The sequence below is a fragment of the Gymnogyps californianus genome, chromosome 1 (genome assembly GCF_018139145.2).
Source record: "Gymnogyps californianus isolate 813 chromosome 1, ASM1813914v2, whole genome shotgun sequence".
NCBI lineage: Eukaryota > Metazoa > Chordata > Aves > Accipitriformes > Cathartidae > Gymnogyps > Gymnogyps californianus.
This window is the reverse complement of record NC_059471.1, coordinates 130582839-130597189: the sequence shown is the minus strand read 5'-3', so window position 1 is coordinate 130597189 and position 14351 is coordinate 130582839. Positions and strand designations below refer to the sequence as shown.

Here is a 14351-nt window from a genome sequence, read left to right as displayed (position 1 = left end):
GAGGAGGAATGACTTTGATAGCTGTCTTTAATATCTTTAATCAGCTGTTTAATTACCTGAAGCATTCGTACTATCCTTTAGTTGGAACGAGCTGTTTAAGTGCTCGGTTGCTTTTTGTTTTCTCCTGGGAGTAGCACGCACAAACTGATTTGAAATGCTGGCCTTTTTCAGGTTTTGTTCCTGGAGCTGAAGTTGCCACAAAATGGAGATGTGAAAGTTCAAGGGAACAAGAAAACTCTGGGTTACACCAGAAGAGCAACTGCTAAAGGAAACAGGGTTAGGTTGAGCAAGCAGTTCAGTACAACCAAGGTACAGTAAAGTCTGGTTCTAGTCTAAAAGTGACTGTAAAAACAACTCCCTCTTACTTCACACATCTGCTGCTTGGATACATTGGAGTTAGGTATGCTAACTTAAATGAAAGTAAATTTTAACTGCCTTTTTGCTCCTCCAGTTACCACTGGAAATTCAAACTGGATTCTGCCTTCTCTGTTAGCAGAGTTATTAACTCCTCCTACTTTCCTAAAGCCTGAGTGTAGTGAGGACATGACTATAAATAGCAGGATTCAATAAGAATAAATCAGGCAGAATTTGATTTCCCAAACCACGTATAAGACCAAAATAGCACAATAATTTTGTAAAGCCAATAGTAGAAGAATTTTTCAACATCAGCTTGAAAGATACTTAAATACCATGGTGATTAAATACAATATTTTCCCTGCCTGGTACTACCATATCTGTATTTTGTGCTTCAGAGAATTTATCTTCAAAATGGCTGATCTGTTGGCTTATCAAATTTAGTATATCAAAAGCTTGTATATATGTGAAGGCTTATTGACATGCTTGCCAGTTGATAAATATTGTGGAGCTGCATTAATACCAACTGCTGCAGGCTAATGGGTGCTCTTGCCAGACAAGTGATATTAGCAGATATATATGTTCCTTGTTTTCAGGACTCATTAATCTGTGTTGTTTTCTTAGTTTCCCCTTGTTCAGTGTAGTCAGTGCTTGGAAGACAAGTATTGATTTCCGAAACTCAAGTGGCAGTGAAGAAGTGAGTGCGGTGGTGGTGGCAGAGCAGGGAGCAAGAAGCAAGAAGCAAAGCGAGGGTTTCCTCCTTTTGTGATATGGAGAGATGAGGCTGCAGCTGCCTGCTGCATACAAAAAAATGTTATTTTGAGAAATGTTTGCATGCCACTGTCTTTTGAAATTCTTGTTAGTCCATTCATATTTCTGATTTAACTGAAAGGATTTGATTGCTAGTGATCAGCTTTGTCTTTCAAGGAGCAGGGTCAAGGGCTTCATTTTATGTGTTCCTAGTGTACGGATAGGAGAGAGCAGGGAGAAAAATATGGAAGAAGATGGAGGAGTCACATTAACGCTGGGCAAGAGGAGACAACGTAGGGGACCTATGGCAAGTGATGCTTTATTTGATCATTTCAGGTGATTTATTGGTTGGTGCAGACTAAGAGTGGTGATGAGGATGCAAAAGTCCAAAGAGAAGTGATTGCCTTCTTGTGTGTAATAAAACTGCAGCTGTCTCTCATGGTGCTTTGGTTGCCCAGGTGTAGGCGGTATAAGTGGAGGGGATATCCATTCAATGTTAATGGAATGACACTGGAAGCTCCCTGTGGGTGAAGGAGTTGCGTTTTCCTGCAGAACTGCAAAAACTTTATTTATAAAGCTTTAAAGGCAGTTGATTATAGTTGTGCCCTTTTCTCCCCACAAGGATGTTTTGGAGAAATTAAAGACACTTCACCCATTGCCAGGGCTGATATTGGAATGGAGGAGGATCAACAATGCCATTACTAAAGTGGTGTTTCCACTACAAAGGGAAAAACGATTGAATTCTGCACTGGGAATGGAAAGGATATATCCGGTGTCACAGACTCACACAGCTACAGGTGAAGAAATGCATGCAAAATCCTCCCTTCTTACTGAATTTTTTTCTTTGGGGGGGGAGGGGGCAGCTTTTCTATGGGGAAAAGATAGGAAATCAAGCCTGTGCTCTACTTCAACCAAATGAAAATACTGAAATACCTATTTCACATGAATCTGCCCTAAAAGTCTAGATGTGTTAAAATAGCTTTTGTGTTCACCGAGCACTATTATTCATTCCTTGCACATATTAGCATGTAAATCTCTGACCCCAGAACAGGTTCTGGATTTGGGAGTTTCTTATTAGTGATACAGAAATGCTGCAGGGGAACCATCTCAAGCCCATTAAACCCAAATTATTTTTCCTTTTCTTCAGTTTTCCCAGTGGTCGTGTCCTGTCCTACCCTCCTGCCCCTTGTTTTTTGGAGATGCAGATGTGTGTTCAGCTGTGTTAAGTTAGAGAGACTCCTTTTGGACCCTTACTTAGCTCTGCCTTGTCTTCCTTCTCAGGTCGAATAACCTTCACAGAGCCAAATATCCAGAATGTGCCAAGAGATTTTGAGATTGAAATGCCAACTGTGGTTGAAGAAAGTCCACCCTCCCGAGCCTATGGAAATGTTAATTCTCGTGCTGTTTCTGGGGGCAGGTAGGAGGATCTTAGCAAAGCTTCTGCCTACTCTTCTGATCTTAATGTGGTTGAGTTGTCAAATTTCTCTTTTCTGACTTCACCTGTGGCTGCCGTCATGTCAGTGTGACTTGTTACTCAGTGTTTCTCTTACAGTTTCAGGGGAATAAATACCTAAAAACCAGTGACACATGAAAGACCTAATAATACTAACAGCATGTGGCTCCATGTAGCCACTTGCTTTTTGAAATTCTTTATGAAACCCTACAGTGAGATCAGCATTATGCTCCCAACTGTTGGATGGAAAGCCTGAGTGTTAAAAGTAACTACACTGAAGTTAGGATCTGGTTTGACTTTCTAAGAGCTACTCTGAAAGAGGACAGGGTATTATGGAAGAAGCAGAAGAAAGTTCAACTATTCTATGCTGTGCAGCTCCCTGTGTAAGGGAACATGGGTGAATATATTTTTCATTCTTTGTTAAGAATTTCATTTGTGATAATGATCCTGCAAAAGCTAACAGGTAGCAGAAGAAGATTTCTAAATCTGGTTTCTGTTAACCAAACGCCTTATTTTGACAACATTACATGTCAGTGCCTAAACAGTTGTGTGGAAGTCTAGTAAAATAGCAAGGTGGATCTTTTAGCAACTAGCTTGTGAGCTTTGGGGCTTCATGCTTGCTGGTGGTTTTCTGTCCTTTCAGTTTCTCTTTCCATTCAGGTTCTTGTCCTATATGTGTCACCTGAGTGACTTTTATCATATTTTTTCCCATAGCAAAATGTGAGAAATTTGAGAAGTTTTTGGCTCTTCTGTCTGTCTTTTCCTACCACTATGTGTCTAACATCCTTGTGCCTTGGGTACCTCCCAAGTAGGTACCCATGAGTCAGTCATGGGAAGAGAGAGCCCAGGAGTAGCAGGATCTTGTCCATCTCTCTTCAGAAGAACCAGGCCTAACCATGGAGGCAGAAATGTCGTTCTGAGAAATAGCTCTGGCGGTGCTCAGGCTTGCAGGAGCTTTGAGGACGTTTGGAGAGTGGGCTGGGTTCTTAGAGTCTTCCCTGTAGAGAAGCAGCCCATCAAAGGAATGGAGTGCTTGCTGAACTTTGAGAGAGGTCTGCTTCTCAGGCTGACTTTTGGGACTACATTCCTTAGTTAAGCAGCCACTGTGTTAGGAAGATGGGCAATCCTAAAGGCACAGAAATGACTGCTGGCACAAAAGAAGCTGTCATGCAGCCTAAGTCTGATAGGCCTTCCAAACTTTGGTCCAAACCGCCTTTTATCTTAGTAATTACTATTACTACTCCTCCCTCTTGTTGTAAGAAGCTTCTGACCAAAGGAGTGTAGCTCAATTAGATCATTGTATAAAGCCCTTATTCAGTGAACTAAACTGGGAACCTGTGCTGGACAGTGTGATTCTCTACAGTTCCCATATGTTGTCCCTCACCTTTATTTCTTTTGAAAATTTATTTCTGTGATTTTTGTGCTATCTTTCATCTCCTTGATCCCTACCATCCCTGAAATGACAAGGTATAAGAAGAAAAGGGAGTGCACAAGGGAAGAGAGCATGATGTCTTTTCTGTGCTTTGCTGAAACTAGTCTTGATCTCAGAGATACCTTTTCATTTTGATAAAGGAATTGCTCGGATCCCTGACCCAAACATCAAGGACTTACAAAGGCCTTTTGACTTCCAGGGAAGAACCCAATGGGCTGGCTGGTAGACTGGTGCTGATGGGATTAGGTGGTGTGAATGGTGTCACAGCTGTGCACTGTTCAGTGGGTGCGCTGATGGATACAATTCCATCTGCAGCTACAAGTGACTTAGTGGGACAGGAGAGCTAAGCAAGCCCTGAGAGGTTGCAGAGCACCTGGGTGCCACTGTAGACTTCTGGCCTTCTGGAAAAGAAAATCAAGCTGCTTTGGGGCAATTTTTTGCTCAGTCTTTAGAGAGGAAACATGCAGTGTTTTAGGAGCACGTCTTCCACAACTTCTGCCCTGCTTTTACAGGCTTACTTGTGTGTGTGTGCGCACGCAGTCATGAGGCTGATGTTGCGGGGGAAATTTTTCTGTCTCTACTCGGTATGGGCTGATGTAGGCATTCTGCATATGAGAATGATGTTGAGAGAAGACTTGGCACTCAAGGTAGGGTGTTGAATTTTTAGGATTCCTGTAGGACTCCTTTGCTATCTTTCTGGAATGCACCCATCACAGATCTGGGGCCTTTCATCTTACCTGTTTTGGAGTGGAATTATCCAATTTCTGGACCAAACCCTGAATGTACTAGGAAGATTTATCCCTAAATCTGTTCAGAGTCAGTAAATCCCTTCAGGTGTACATGTGGCCTCTGTCCAGTTCCCCCAAGGTCAAATTTAGGTATGGATTGTCCAGAAGAGTGGAATAGAGGCTACTGTCTCACTTGTTTTCACTGATTCTTTGTGGCAAAAATGATTATGCATCTTTAAGTGTTTTAGAAATTGGTGAAGAACAGTCATTCTTTGTCTCCACAGATGTAGAAAGCGTTCCAGTATTTTGCCTAATGGCCTAAAGGTTCAGGCTGAAGACAGATCCGAAGAAAGAGGAATACCGTTTTCTGTTAGCATGAGGCATGCTTTTGTTCCCTTCCCAGGTAATGCCCTGATCCTGCTCTGTAATTGTTAAGAATATAGTTAACAAAAAATCCTAGATCTAATGAAGAGTTAAGAATTGATGACAGTATATATCTGACTGAGCAGCCTGCTGGGAAAACTAATGCAGTAGTTAGCATGCCCTCAAAATTATTCACAAGACTGTAAAGGAGAGAGTTTCAGTTGGGGAAACTATTCAAATGTTATAATTCAAATGTTCACACCTTCACTTCCTCTTTAAGAATACCTGTTTTTTAAAGAGGTAGCTCAGGCAGCTCTTAATACACAAATTCCACTCTACCTAGTGTTCTTTCTACCCAAATGTCAGTTCTCACGTTGCCTGCACTGGCTCAGTACAAGTCTGCTGGTCTGATCTCCGTGCCAGTCATTCCTATCAGGTGCTTGACTTTTACACAGACACCTGCACAGATACTTTGTCTGTGTGTTTTTGATGGATTCTAGATCTAGGGGCTAGATGGAAAGCAGGCAGGTCTGGGCATTGGGGAAACAGGCAAGAATTTGTCTGATAGAAATGGCTGTGGAAAACTTTCAGAGCAGAAGGTGCAATGACAGCTTCAGTTCTTCTTGCTGGAACGTTGCTGGAGTAATTTATGAAATAATGATTTCTGCTAACTTCTCAACTTCAGGTGGCTTAATCTTGGCTGCTGATTACTCTCAGCTTGAACTGAGGATCCTTGCTCATTTGTCTTGCGACTGTCGACTCATTCAAGCCTTGAACAGGGGTACTGATGTCTTTAAGAGCATTGCAGCAGAATGGAAAATGATTGATCCTGAAGCTGTTGGAGATAGGACCAGGCAACAAGCTAAACAGGTAATTTTTAGGAAAAAAATTAAGCAGCAGCTTTCTGGGCAGGAAGGTTCAGTGTTCACCACATTAGGAAGTCACAGTAGTATGGTTTTCCGTTTGGGTTCAGCTGTGATTGTTCAGTAGTTGCTTTGTATGTCCTCTCGCTCTCAATACGTTTCAACTGGAGCTGTCTGGGTTTTGGGGGATGAGGGTGGAGAAAAGCAGCATAAATGGCTCAGACTCAGAGGCAGTCTCTCCTTTTGAATGCTCGCCCTTGTTTCCATACACTTGTCTTCTAGTGAATCACATTTTGTTTTGGCTCTGCTTTCTCTCCATGGCTCACCATATGGTTGCGGTTCTTCACACTGTCCTCTGGCAGATTTGCTATGCAATCATCTATGGAATAGGAGCAAAATCTTTAGGCGAGCAGATGGGGATTGATGAAAATGAAGCTGCCAATTACATTGAATCCTTCAAATCAAGATACACAGGTTTGGATATGGCTGTTTGGGAGCTGTGTGGTGGTGGTGGTTGTTGTTTTTAATCCCTTCTCTCTATGTCTCTTCAAATCCTAAATTTGTCTCAGTCCTCTACTACTCCTCTCTCTTTTGAAAAAGCTTTTCATTTTGAAAAAGTCCAGTGCATGAACACAGCAGTTTGATACTCCATAATGTTTTACTCTACACTCTGGTTTTATTCATCTTTAGGACCTTGTTGTTTGCTTATTACATTAATTATTTTGTTGGGTTTTTAATTAATTAATAAGCCCTGGGGTTTCATTTTAAAGCTCTTAACTTTCTGAATAAGAAACACTCTTTTCCTTATAAAACGCACAGCTTCAAAGGATATGCAATACAACTTTAGACCACAGTTCTTACAATTTTTAAATATAACCATTTCTCTCTTCTGCTCATTGAGTTTTAAACTGTTTTGCATATAACCCTTACATTTTTATCCAGCTGCTCAGAGCAGCTCTCCCATGTTTTGTAAAAAGATATTGTTGCATTTCTAAGAAGCATGTTAATTTCTAGGAAAGCTATAGAGAGAGTAGAGCTGCAATCAGAAAATGAATGGAGGGCAAATGGGATGAGAGACAGCTAGCTCTAATCATGAAACTTGGAAATGAGCTGGAAAATTATGTTCTGAAGATTCAGGGTTTGTTTCTTTGGGAGACAGATGCTCAGAAATGGTGTCCTATTAAGAGCCTGTTTAGTCTCCAGTAATTTCTGGATGGTCTCTCCTTCATGACCATTAGAAATGACTTCCTGCTTCATCCCTCTCAGTACATGTGCATACATACAGACTCCGCAATGTACCTTATATTGTAACTTCACTTCTTATGAATTTTCACTTATATGTATTGCCAGGCTGACATGCTAAATTACATACCTAATGAACTGACTAATGCTGTCAGTCTTGAATAGCTCCTTTTACATTTTATATTTTGTAAACCTTGGAAAGAAACTGTCTGAAGTTAACTTTTTCCACTTTAGTGCAGTTGTTACCTGAACTTGCAGTGAAAGAGACTCTTCCCTGTCTCACCTTTCTTTGACCTAAGTTTCTTTTTAACACTCTCGGTGGATTCACTCTTCCCTTGCAAAGTGCAGGTGGGTGAGTTTCTTTCATCCTAGAATCTGAAGTGACACAGTCTGAAGTCAGGCAGCCTGAGGCATCAAGGGCTCTGACTTCTTCTTTCAACTTACTCCCTTCCTACTACTTGCCTTTCCAGTGCTGGTCCAGGTCCTGACCTCTCCATTATCAATAATACATGTATGATCCTCTGTGCCTGGGCGCTGTGCAGAATGGACTTCCTACCTCCTTGTGCACAGCCAGATATCCTGACACTCTGCACTCTCTTCCACCTCAAAAGTCTTAATAGGTTTCCCAGCAGAGCTGCGAATAGGCTGAATGAGTGATTGTGTGCCCTTGTCCACTGATGGGGTCTAGGAAACTTAAAGAATTACCTTTGTGCTGCTTGGGTGTCCCAGACCGCTTTCAGTGACCCCAGTGAGAAGTCAACATGGAACATCAGCTGCATTAGGGAAAACTTTCTCTTTCTTTTCACAGGGATTCAGAAATTCTTGAGGGAGACAGTGAGGAGCTGCAGAAGAGATGGGTTTGTGCAGACCATCCTGGGAAGACGGAGATACCTGCCAGCTATCAAAGATACAAACCCCTACAGTAAAGCTCATGTATGTTGAGTGCGGTACCTTTTTTTTTTTTTTTTTGGTTGTTTTTGAAGCATTAGATTTCTTTGCATATCCGTATCTGTGGTTTTACAGGGTCTATGAGCCATCTTGGTCATGACCTTCCACTTCTCACTTAGTTCATTGTTCCCTCAGTTGTTCTCTGAATAAGGGAGCTTTTGTCATGGTCTGCTTGATGTAAGTCTTCTGTGACTGGGTGTACAGCTGTCATCACTGTGCTAACCTCACTTCAGAACTCCCACGTTGGAACTGGAGTGAGTAATATATTGAAATAAGTGGACATGATTTTAAAAAGCCTCCACACAAATGATGTTAACTCTTCAGGCTGAGTTGCTCCCACTCAGCAGTCTTTGTATGTTATATGCTGTCAGCACTTGAACAAGAAAGGGCATTTAAGTCCTGTATTTTTGGGTATTTGTTCGTTTTCTTATTTCCCCTCAAATGAAAATTGCTCTAACTTGTTAGGTAAATATTTACTTAATATACGCCTTTCACTGGCATTATTTTTTTCCAAGGTCATTTCAGACACATCTGTCATAGACTCTACTTCAGTAAGAGTGAATTGACTCCCTGGGGAGATGTTGGCACATTTCAGTGGGGAGCAAGCATCGTACTTCTCAGTAGGATGCTGGATCAGGTTGTGTGGAATTAAAGACTAGAGTGGAAGAGGGAGGAAGTGGGGGAGTTTGTACTCCAAGTAGTTGAAAGGGAAGCAAGGAGACTTTCAAAAAACTTTTGAGATGATTTGACTATTTAATCTGAAGGATGCTTCAGCATGAAGCTTTGTAGATGCACCTTCTGTTCAACTTTGATTTATTCTTTAAAATCATATTATAGACCAGTTAATGAATTATCTTCACTTTCATTTCAGCTTCCTCATAATGTTTTGCACACATTTGAGCTCTAATCAAAGAGAGAAGAACCTTTGCATAGTTTTCTTGTCTGAGGAGGGGATTAGTACAGAGGTTGCTTGTGTGGAAAAAAAATGTCATTGTGTCATAGTGTGGTATGGTGTGTTTTTGCACAGCTGTAATGCTCTGGCAGTCAGGGTTCAGTGCAGCAGACCAGATTATTAGTCCATGAAGTCCAGCTTCTTGCCTTTGGTTATCCATTCCTGATGGTTTTGAAGATAGGCAGAAGTGTCTCATGGTACTTGGATTAACTGTGAGATTTTTCTGCTCCTCATGAAAGTGTTCCCATGCGTATATGCTTCTCCCTATTGTGGTTTATGACTCTTGCAGGTTATTACCCTTGATATTAATTAATTTTAAATTTGTGGGAATCCTGCTTTTCTCAGTCACCTGGAGAAATTTTGTGTCTGAAGCTAGTCTATAATGTCTCTTTATTTCAGGCAGATACAACAAACTCTTTAGCTGGAGGTTTTACTATGCCTGTATTTGGCCATGTATTTATTATTTTTAATGAAGTACATGTGGCATGCTGGATTTGATTTATTTTTTTGGATGAGTTTTGAGAACAACTATCTCTGTTTAGGCAGAGCGACAGGCTGTGAATACAACTGTTCAGGGATCTGCTGCAGACATTGTCAAAACAGCCACTGTGAACATTCAGAGACGCCTGGAAGCTTTCTCCTCTGTGATCAAGTCCCATGGACATCTGGAGAGCTCCTTCCAGAGAGATAAGACTGGTATACTCGCCTCTTCCTTGCACACTAGAGGGAAGTTTTCAGTGTTACTAATTAAAAAAAAAAAAAAAAAAAAAAAAAATTGCCTGCAAAAAAGAGTTGGGGCCTTTGGGCTAGAGGTGGGAGACATTTTATTTCCTAACAGCGATAAGTTTAATGGTAAGTTTAATGTGTTTAATGGGCAAAAAAGTCATAAGGAAGGAGGGAGAATGTCTGCTCAACACACAAACTAAAGCAAATGCTGTGATCAGATCAGAAACTCCAATTGCCTCAAAGCAGATCTTGCAAAGGTTGGCAGTGGGAGTTCATATGTGATATGGTCTGTGATGCCACCACAGAATTGTTCAAAAGTAGGAAGGAGAAACTGGGCAGATAATCTGGCTTCAAAGGCAGTGAAAAGATAGAGTGGAACAACTTCTAGTTCCAAAAATACATTTTTTGGTTAGAATTAAGTCTGGAATTTGTTGACTGGAATTTGATGTACAGAGGCTCCACAAGAGTATTATATGAAGCACTTACCAGCATAAATTTCTTCTGGCTGCAGATAGCAATGCTGTGCTGGGGTACTCATTCCCAGAGCAGTGCTATGAAGACTTTTTTTTAGCATAATGTAGACAATGTTTTGTTCATCAGTCATATATTTTTAGAAAGACAGTTTAAGGGATGGAGTGCTATCTTTTCTTTGATAGTTCATATGCTTCAACCTGAAACATGAAGCTGTCTTAATGTGAAGAGTCTGATTTGTAGGACTGAGAAGGAAAACTAAATAATTAATTGCCAAACCTCTAAAAATATGTCAGGGAGTTTTATTTTAGAGAGACAAGATTCAGAGGTCTGCTATGAGTAGAAGGCATGCGCTTGGCAGAACTTCCCACCCCTTCCAGGAGCAGCAGCTACTGACCTTTGGCCAACGTAATTGTAGGAAGGCGAGTAGATGCATTTGTGAGAGTTTTTCCTCCTCTGATACTAGCTGTTTCAAGAACTGGAAAGAATTCTCTTTCAGCAAGTTACAAATGCCTGTGCCATAGAGATGAATCCTGCATCCTGTGGCTTCTTCAACATTGCTGCTTCAGTGTGAGGCTTGTGAGAGGAACTGATGATGCTGTGAAACCCTTCCTGTAGTTGTGAACTGGAGTCCTCCTGTTAGCTGACCTGAGAAATAAATAACTTTTGAGTCTATGTGTGTGAGGTTGTGTTTGTTTATTTTTTTAAAAAAAAGCTTTTACCATGGAACTGTTTGTTCTCTTTTATTTTTGTCAGGCAAGGCCTACCAGGATCCTGTTTTTGTCAGCTGCTTACTTGTTTATTTAAAAACTGCTCTTTTTTTCTTTCCTTTTTTTAATCAGGAGTAGTAGCTACAGTTTCAGATAACTGCATTTGGGAGGAGGCTTACTGCCTTTTTAGACTAGCCATTAAAATGATTTTGGAAGAAAAGCAGAATCCTAATTCATTGCCAGTGAGAACGCTGTAAACCAACTTCTGATTAAACTTCACATGATTTTGTTTAAAATTTACTTTTAGAACAGATGGTTCAGGAGATGCAACTGTCTCTTGTTTCTGTTCTGATTCATATCTTTATAATGTAAGGCTGAAATGTTTATATCTAAAATGCTTTTCATTAACATTTTTCCCTCAGTAGCTGTACAAATATTGATAGAATAGTAATGTTTTGTGGTTTTATCTGTAGGCATGGGCTTTTTCATTTTAAAGTTCCTCATGTTCTTTTTCTCAGCATTAGGAATGTGGAAGGGTTTTTTGATACAAGAAACATGCCTTTGCATAACGGTATCTAACGAACTGTGCTTTTCACCTGTGTAGGAAGGTTGGCAAGGAAGAGAAACAGAGGGATGTTACATCCCATCAGCGGAGGTTTCTTTATCCTCCAACTCCATGATGAGCTCCTCTATGAAGTTGCAGAGGACGATGTCATCCAGGTACAGCTGTGCAGTTGTTTTTTCAGCTATCTACTGCATTACAATGTTTCAAACAAGCCTTCCTTTTAGGGACTCGGGTTCTCTTCCCTGGATCCTCTCCTGCTGTGTGCTAAAAGGTCTGTGAAGATGATGTTAAATTGGATGAAAAATGAAGTTTATATTCTTGATCCCTTTATTTTCAGTCTCAAGTTCATTTTTCCAACATATGCTTTGCTGCTTATAACAGCAGTTCGTAATACTTCTCTGCAAAACTTGATGAGTGAAGTAGTTTAATATTGTTGACAGGTGTAGGGGGAAGTTTTTCCTCATTTGCAGGCGGTTTTGCCTCCCTGTTTACACTCGTGTCTTCTGGTGCCTAACCCAGAACACGTATTGTTACAGCTGTGGTTTGTACTCTGTGTAGGGACAGGAGGATTCCTTGCGTTTGGTACTTGTTTCCTCATTCCCTACCTACCTGTCTGGTAGGAGCGTTATGGTGCTGGTTAGCAGCATGGTAGATATAAGAAATGTGCTGTGTGGACATAAGGTACCTTTCATGTGCATATGTGTCTCTGTGCGTGCTTTTCCACCGTGGAGGTGCTCCTGTGCCTGGGCAGAGTGGTATCTGTGTGACAGCTTTCAGTAGCAAAGCGTTTTAGCCGTATGTTGGCAGCTCAGTGTTTTCCCAAGTCCTGAGCACGAATGCAGGAAGGCTCCCAGGGCGTGCTTCCATAGCTTGGGGATGTCTTTTTCCCACTTCTGTTCTGCGCATACAGATCTTTAATGACAAGAGGCCATTTCCTGATGGGAAGCAGTAACTCCTAGTCTGAGACACCTTTCAGCAGTACTGACTGGCCTGAGCTTTTTTTTTTTTTTTTTTTTACATTTCATTAAGAACAAAAGGTTTAATATTTTTCTCCTGAATCTCAGCTCAAGCTTCTGTTCTTTTTGCCAGTTCTGTTCAGACATCTGTTGCTTCAATCCAGGCAGGCTGTTTTAGAGATGAAAAGGTTCCTAGTTTTCTTTCTGTAGAAAACTGAAATCCCCTGAGTATAGGCCTTTATGTCTTTAGATACTGACTCCAAGTTATCATGGTATCGCCAGAAGAACTGCGGCCAAGTGAGTGGATTTGCTTATTATTTATTGTGTTATATTTTTTCATTAACAACCTCAACTTCAAGGGCAATTATTACCAGCTTTTCTAACTTCCTTCAGATATATTTCTGTCCGTAGATTTTCTGGGCAGTCACTTAAAACAGCATGTGTACACAAGGCATGTTTCCTAGACTCAGACTTGCCTTGTGTGTGGCAGATTTGCTTGTTTTTCAATGATTTCTGTCTAGCTGAGATAACAAGATACTTCTTACCCCTTTGATTAATTGTTTTTAGGGCCAGAAAGGATCTTTTTTTGTCATAATATTGCCTGCTGTGCTTTCAGATGCACCATTAGAATTATCCTATAATGGAAAGATCTAGGTTGGAAAGGATCTCTTGAAGTCTGTCCCTCTTAAGCCCCCACTCAAAGTAGGGCCTGAACTAATTAGTCCTTTTGAACTACAATACACCTCGTAATAAAAATGAAGTGAGCATTTCTTGGTTTCTGTATTTGTGAGGGTTTTTTCATCTTGCTAGCACTAAAGCTTTATTATACTGTAAATCATGTATTTCTCGGCTGCAACAGCAATTTTTATGCAGACAAGTCAGTTTGGTCACAGGCTTGATGCTGGCTCTAGCTTATTGTCACCTGCTAAAGTGCATAAAAGAAAACTAAAAATATCTTTCCATATATCTAGGAATTTGTGTTCCAGTCAGAGTATCCTTAGAAATGATTTGTAAGAAACAATGCTAGTGATTGTTCTGTTTTCATTTGCAGTCTTATCAGTGAGCTAGCTTGCCTCTTTTTAAAAGACCACATTGGGGTAGTACCTGTTTTTTCTTGCGCTGAAGGTGTGAAATGCCTGGGGCATCAAAGCTTTCCTAGTCTCTGCAGAATGTCAAAGTGAAGGCAGTGAGCTTTCAGAGCTTATCACAATAGCAAGACTGTGATAATATTGCCAAAGATGGTAGAAGGAGGCTTGACCTTCTATCTGTTGAGCTGACCCTGGCAACGAGGAATCAGGTAGGAACACAAAGGTGTGGAGTAGATTAGGAATCAAAGGCTAGATGCTTTTAAACTGCTTGCTTGTTCCCACCATCATTGCATTTATGTTTTTAAGATGGCCAGTGTTCCTCCAAGCATGTTTTAGCTGACCATTGAGAACAGTGGAAACGGTGCTGTTTGCTTAATGTACTGTGAATTCAGAGCCCAAAGCCCCCCCAGGTCAGGGCATTGGTGCATGTCCCGTCTCACCCCATCAGCATCCCCAGGAACCTCACGCAGGTTTTCGTGTCTCCCCTGCAGCCACCGTCCCTTGTTCTAGTGCAGCAGCCCTAATCTGATGTTCCTCGCTGGTGGTGTGTGCTGGACCTGTGACCATTCTCAGAGAATCTCCCTCTGTGTGGTTCATGTTTCTTTTGAAATACTGGGCCCCAAACTTCATCAAGGCCAGAGTGGTTTGAATAGAGTGGAAAATTGATCTGTGTGTCACACAAGCAACATTTTCTTTTTCTATGTTCCAGAATTGCATTTGCTTTCTTTCTCACAACAGTGTGCCTTGCTT

The 14351-nt window shown here is 41.1% G+C and overlaps 1 protein-coding gene across 1 annotated transcript in view; it reads left to right on the top strand.

The window, feature by feature from the left end:
- Positions 1-14351, top strand: part of POLQ (DNA polymerase theta) — a 57072-nt gene that overhangs the window by 40996 nt on the left and 1725 nt on the right. The window contains exons 21-29 of the mRNA XM_050914900.1: positions 172-309; positions 1727-1901; positions 2386-2521; positions 5002-5120; positions 5766-5950; positions 6306-6417; positions 7994-8118; positions 9628-9781; positions 11597-11712. Coding sequence (XP_050770857.1) covers positions 172-309; positions 1727-1901; positions 2386-2521; positions 5002-5120; positions 5766-5950; positions 6306-6417; positions 7994-8118; positions 9628-9781; positions 11597-11712 — 1260 coding nt within the window. The remainder of the gene's footprint in view (positions 1-171; positions 310-1726; positions 1902-2385; positions 2522-5001; positions 5121-5765; positions 5951-6305; positions 6418-7993; positions 8119-9627; positions 9782-11596; positions 11713-14351) is intronic.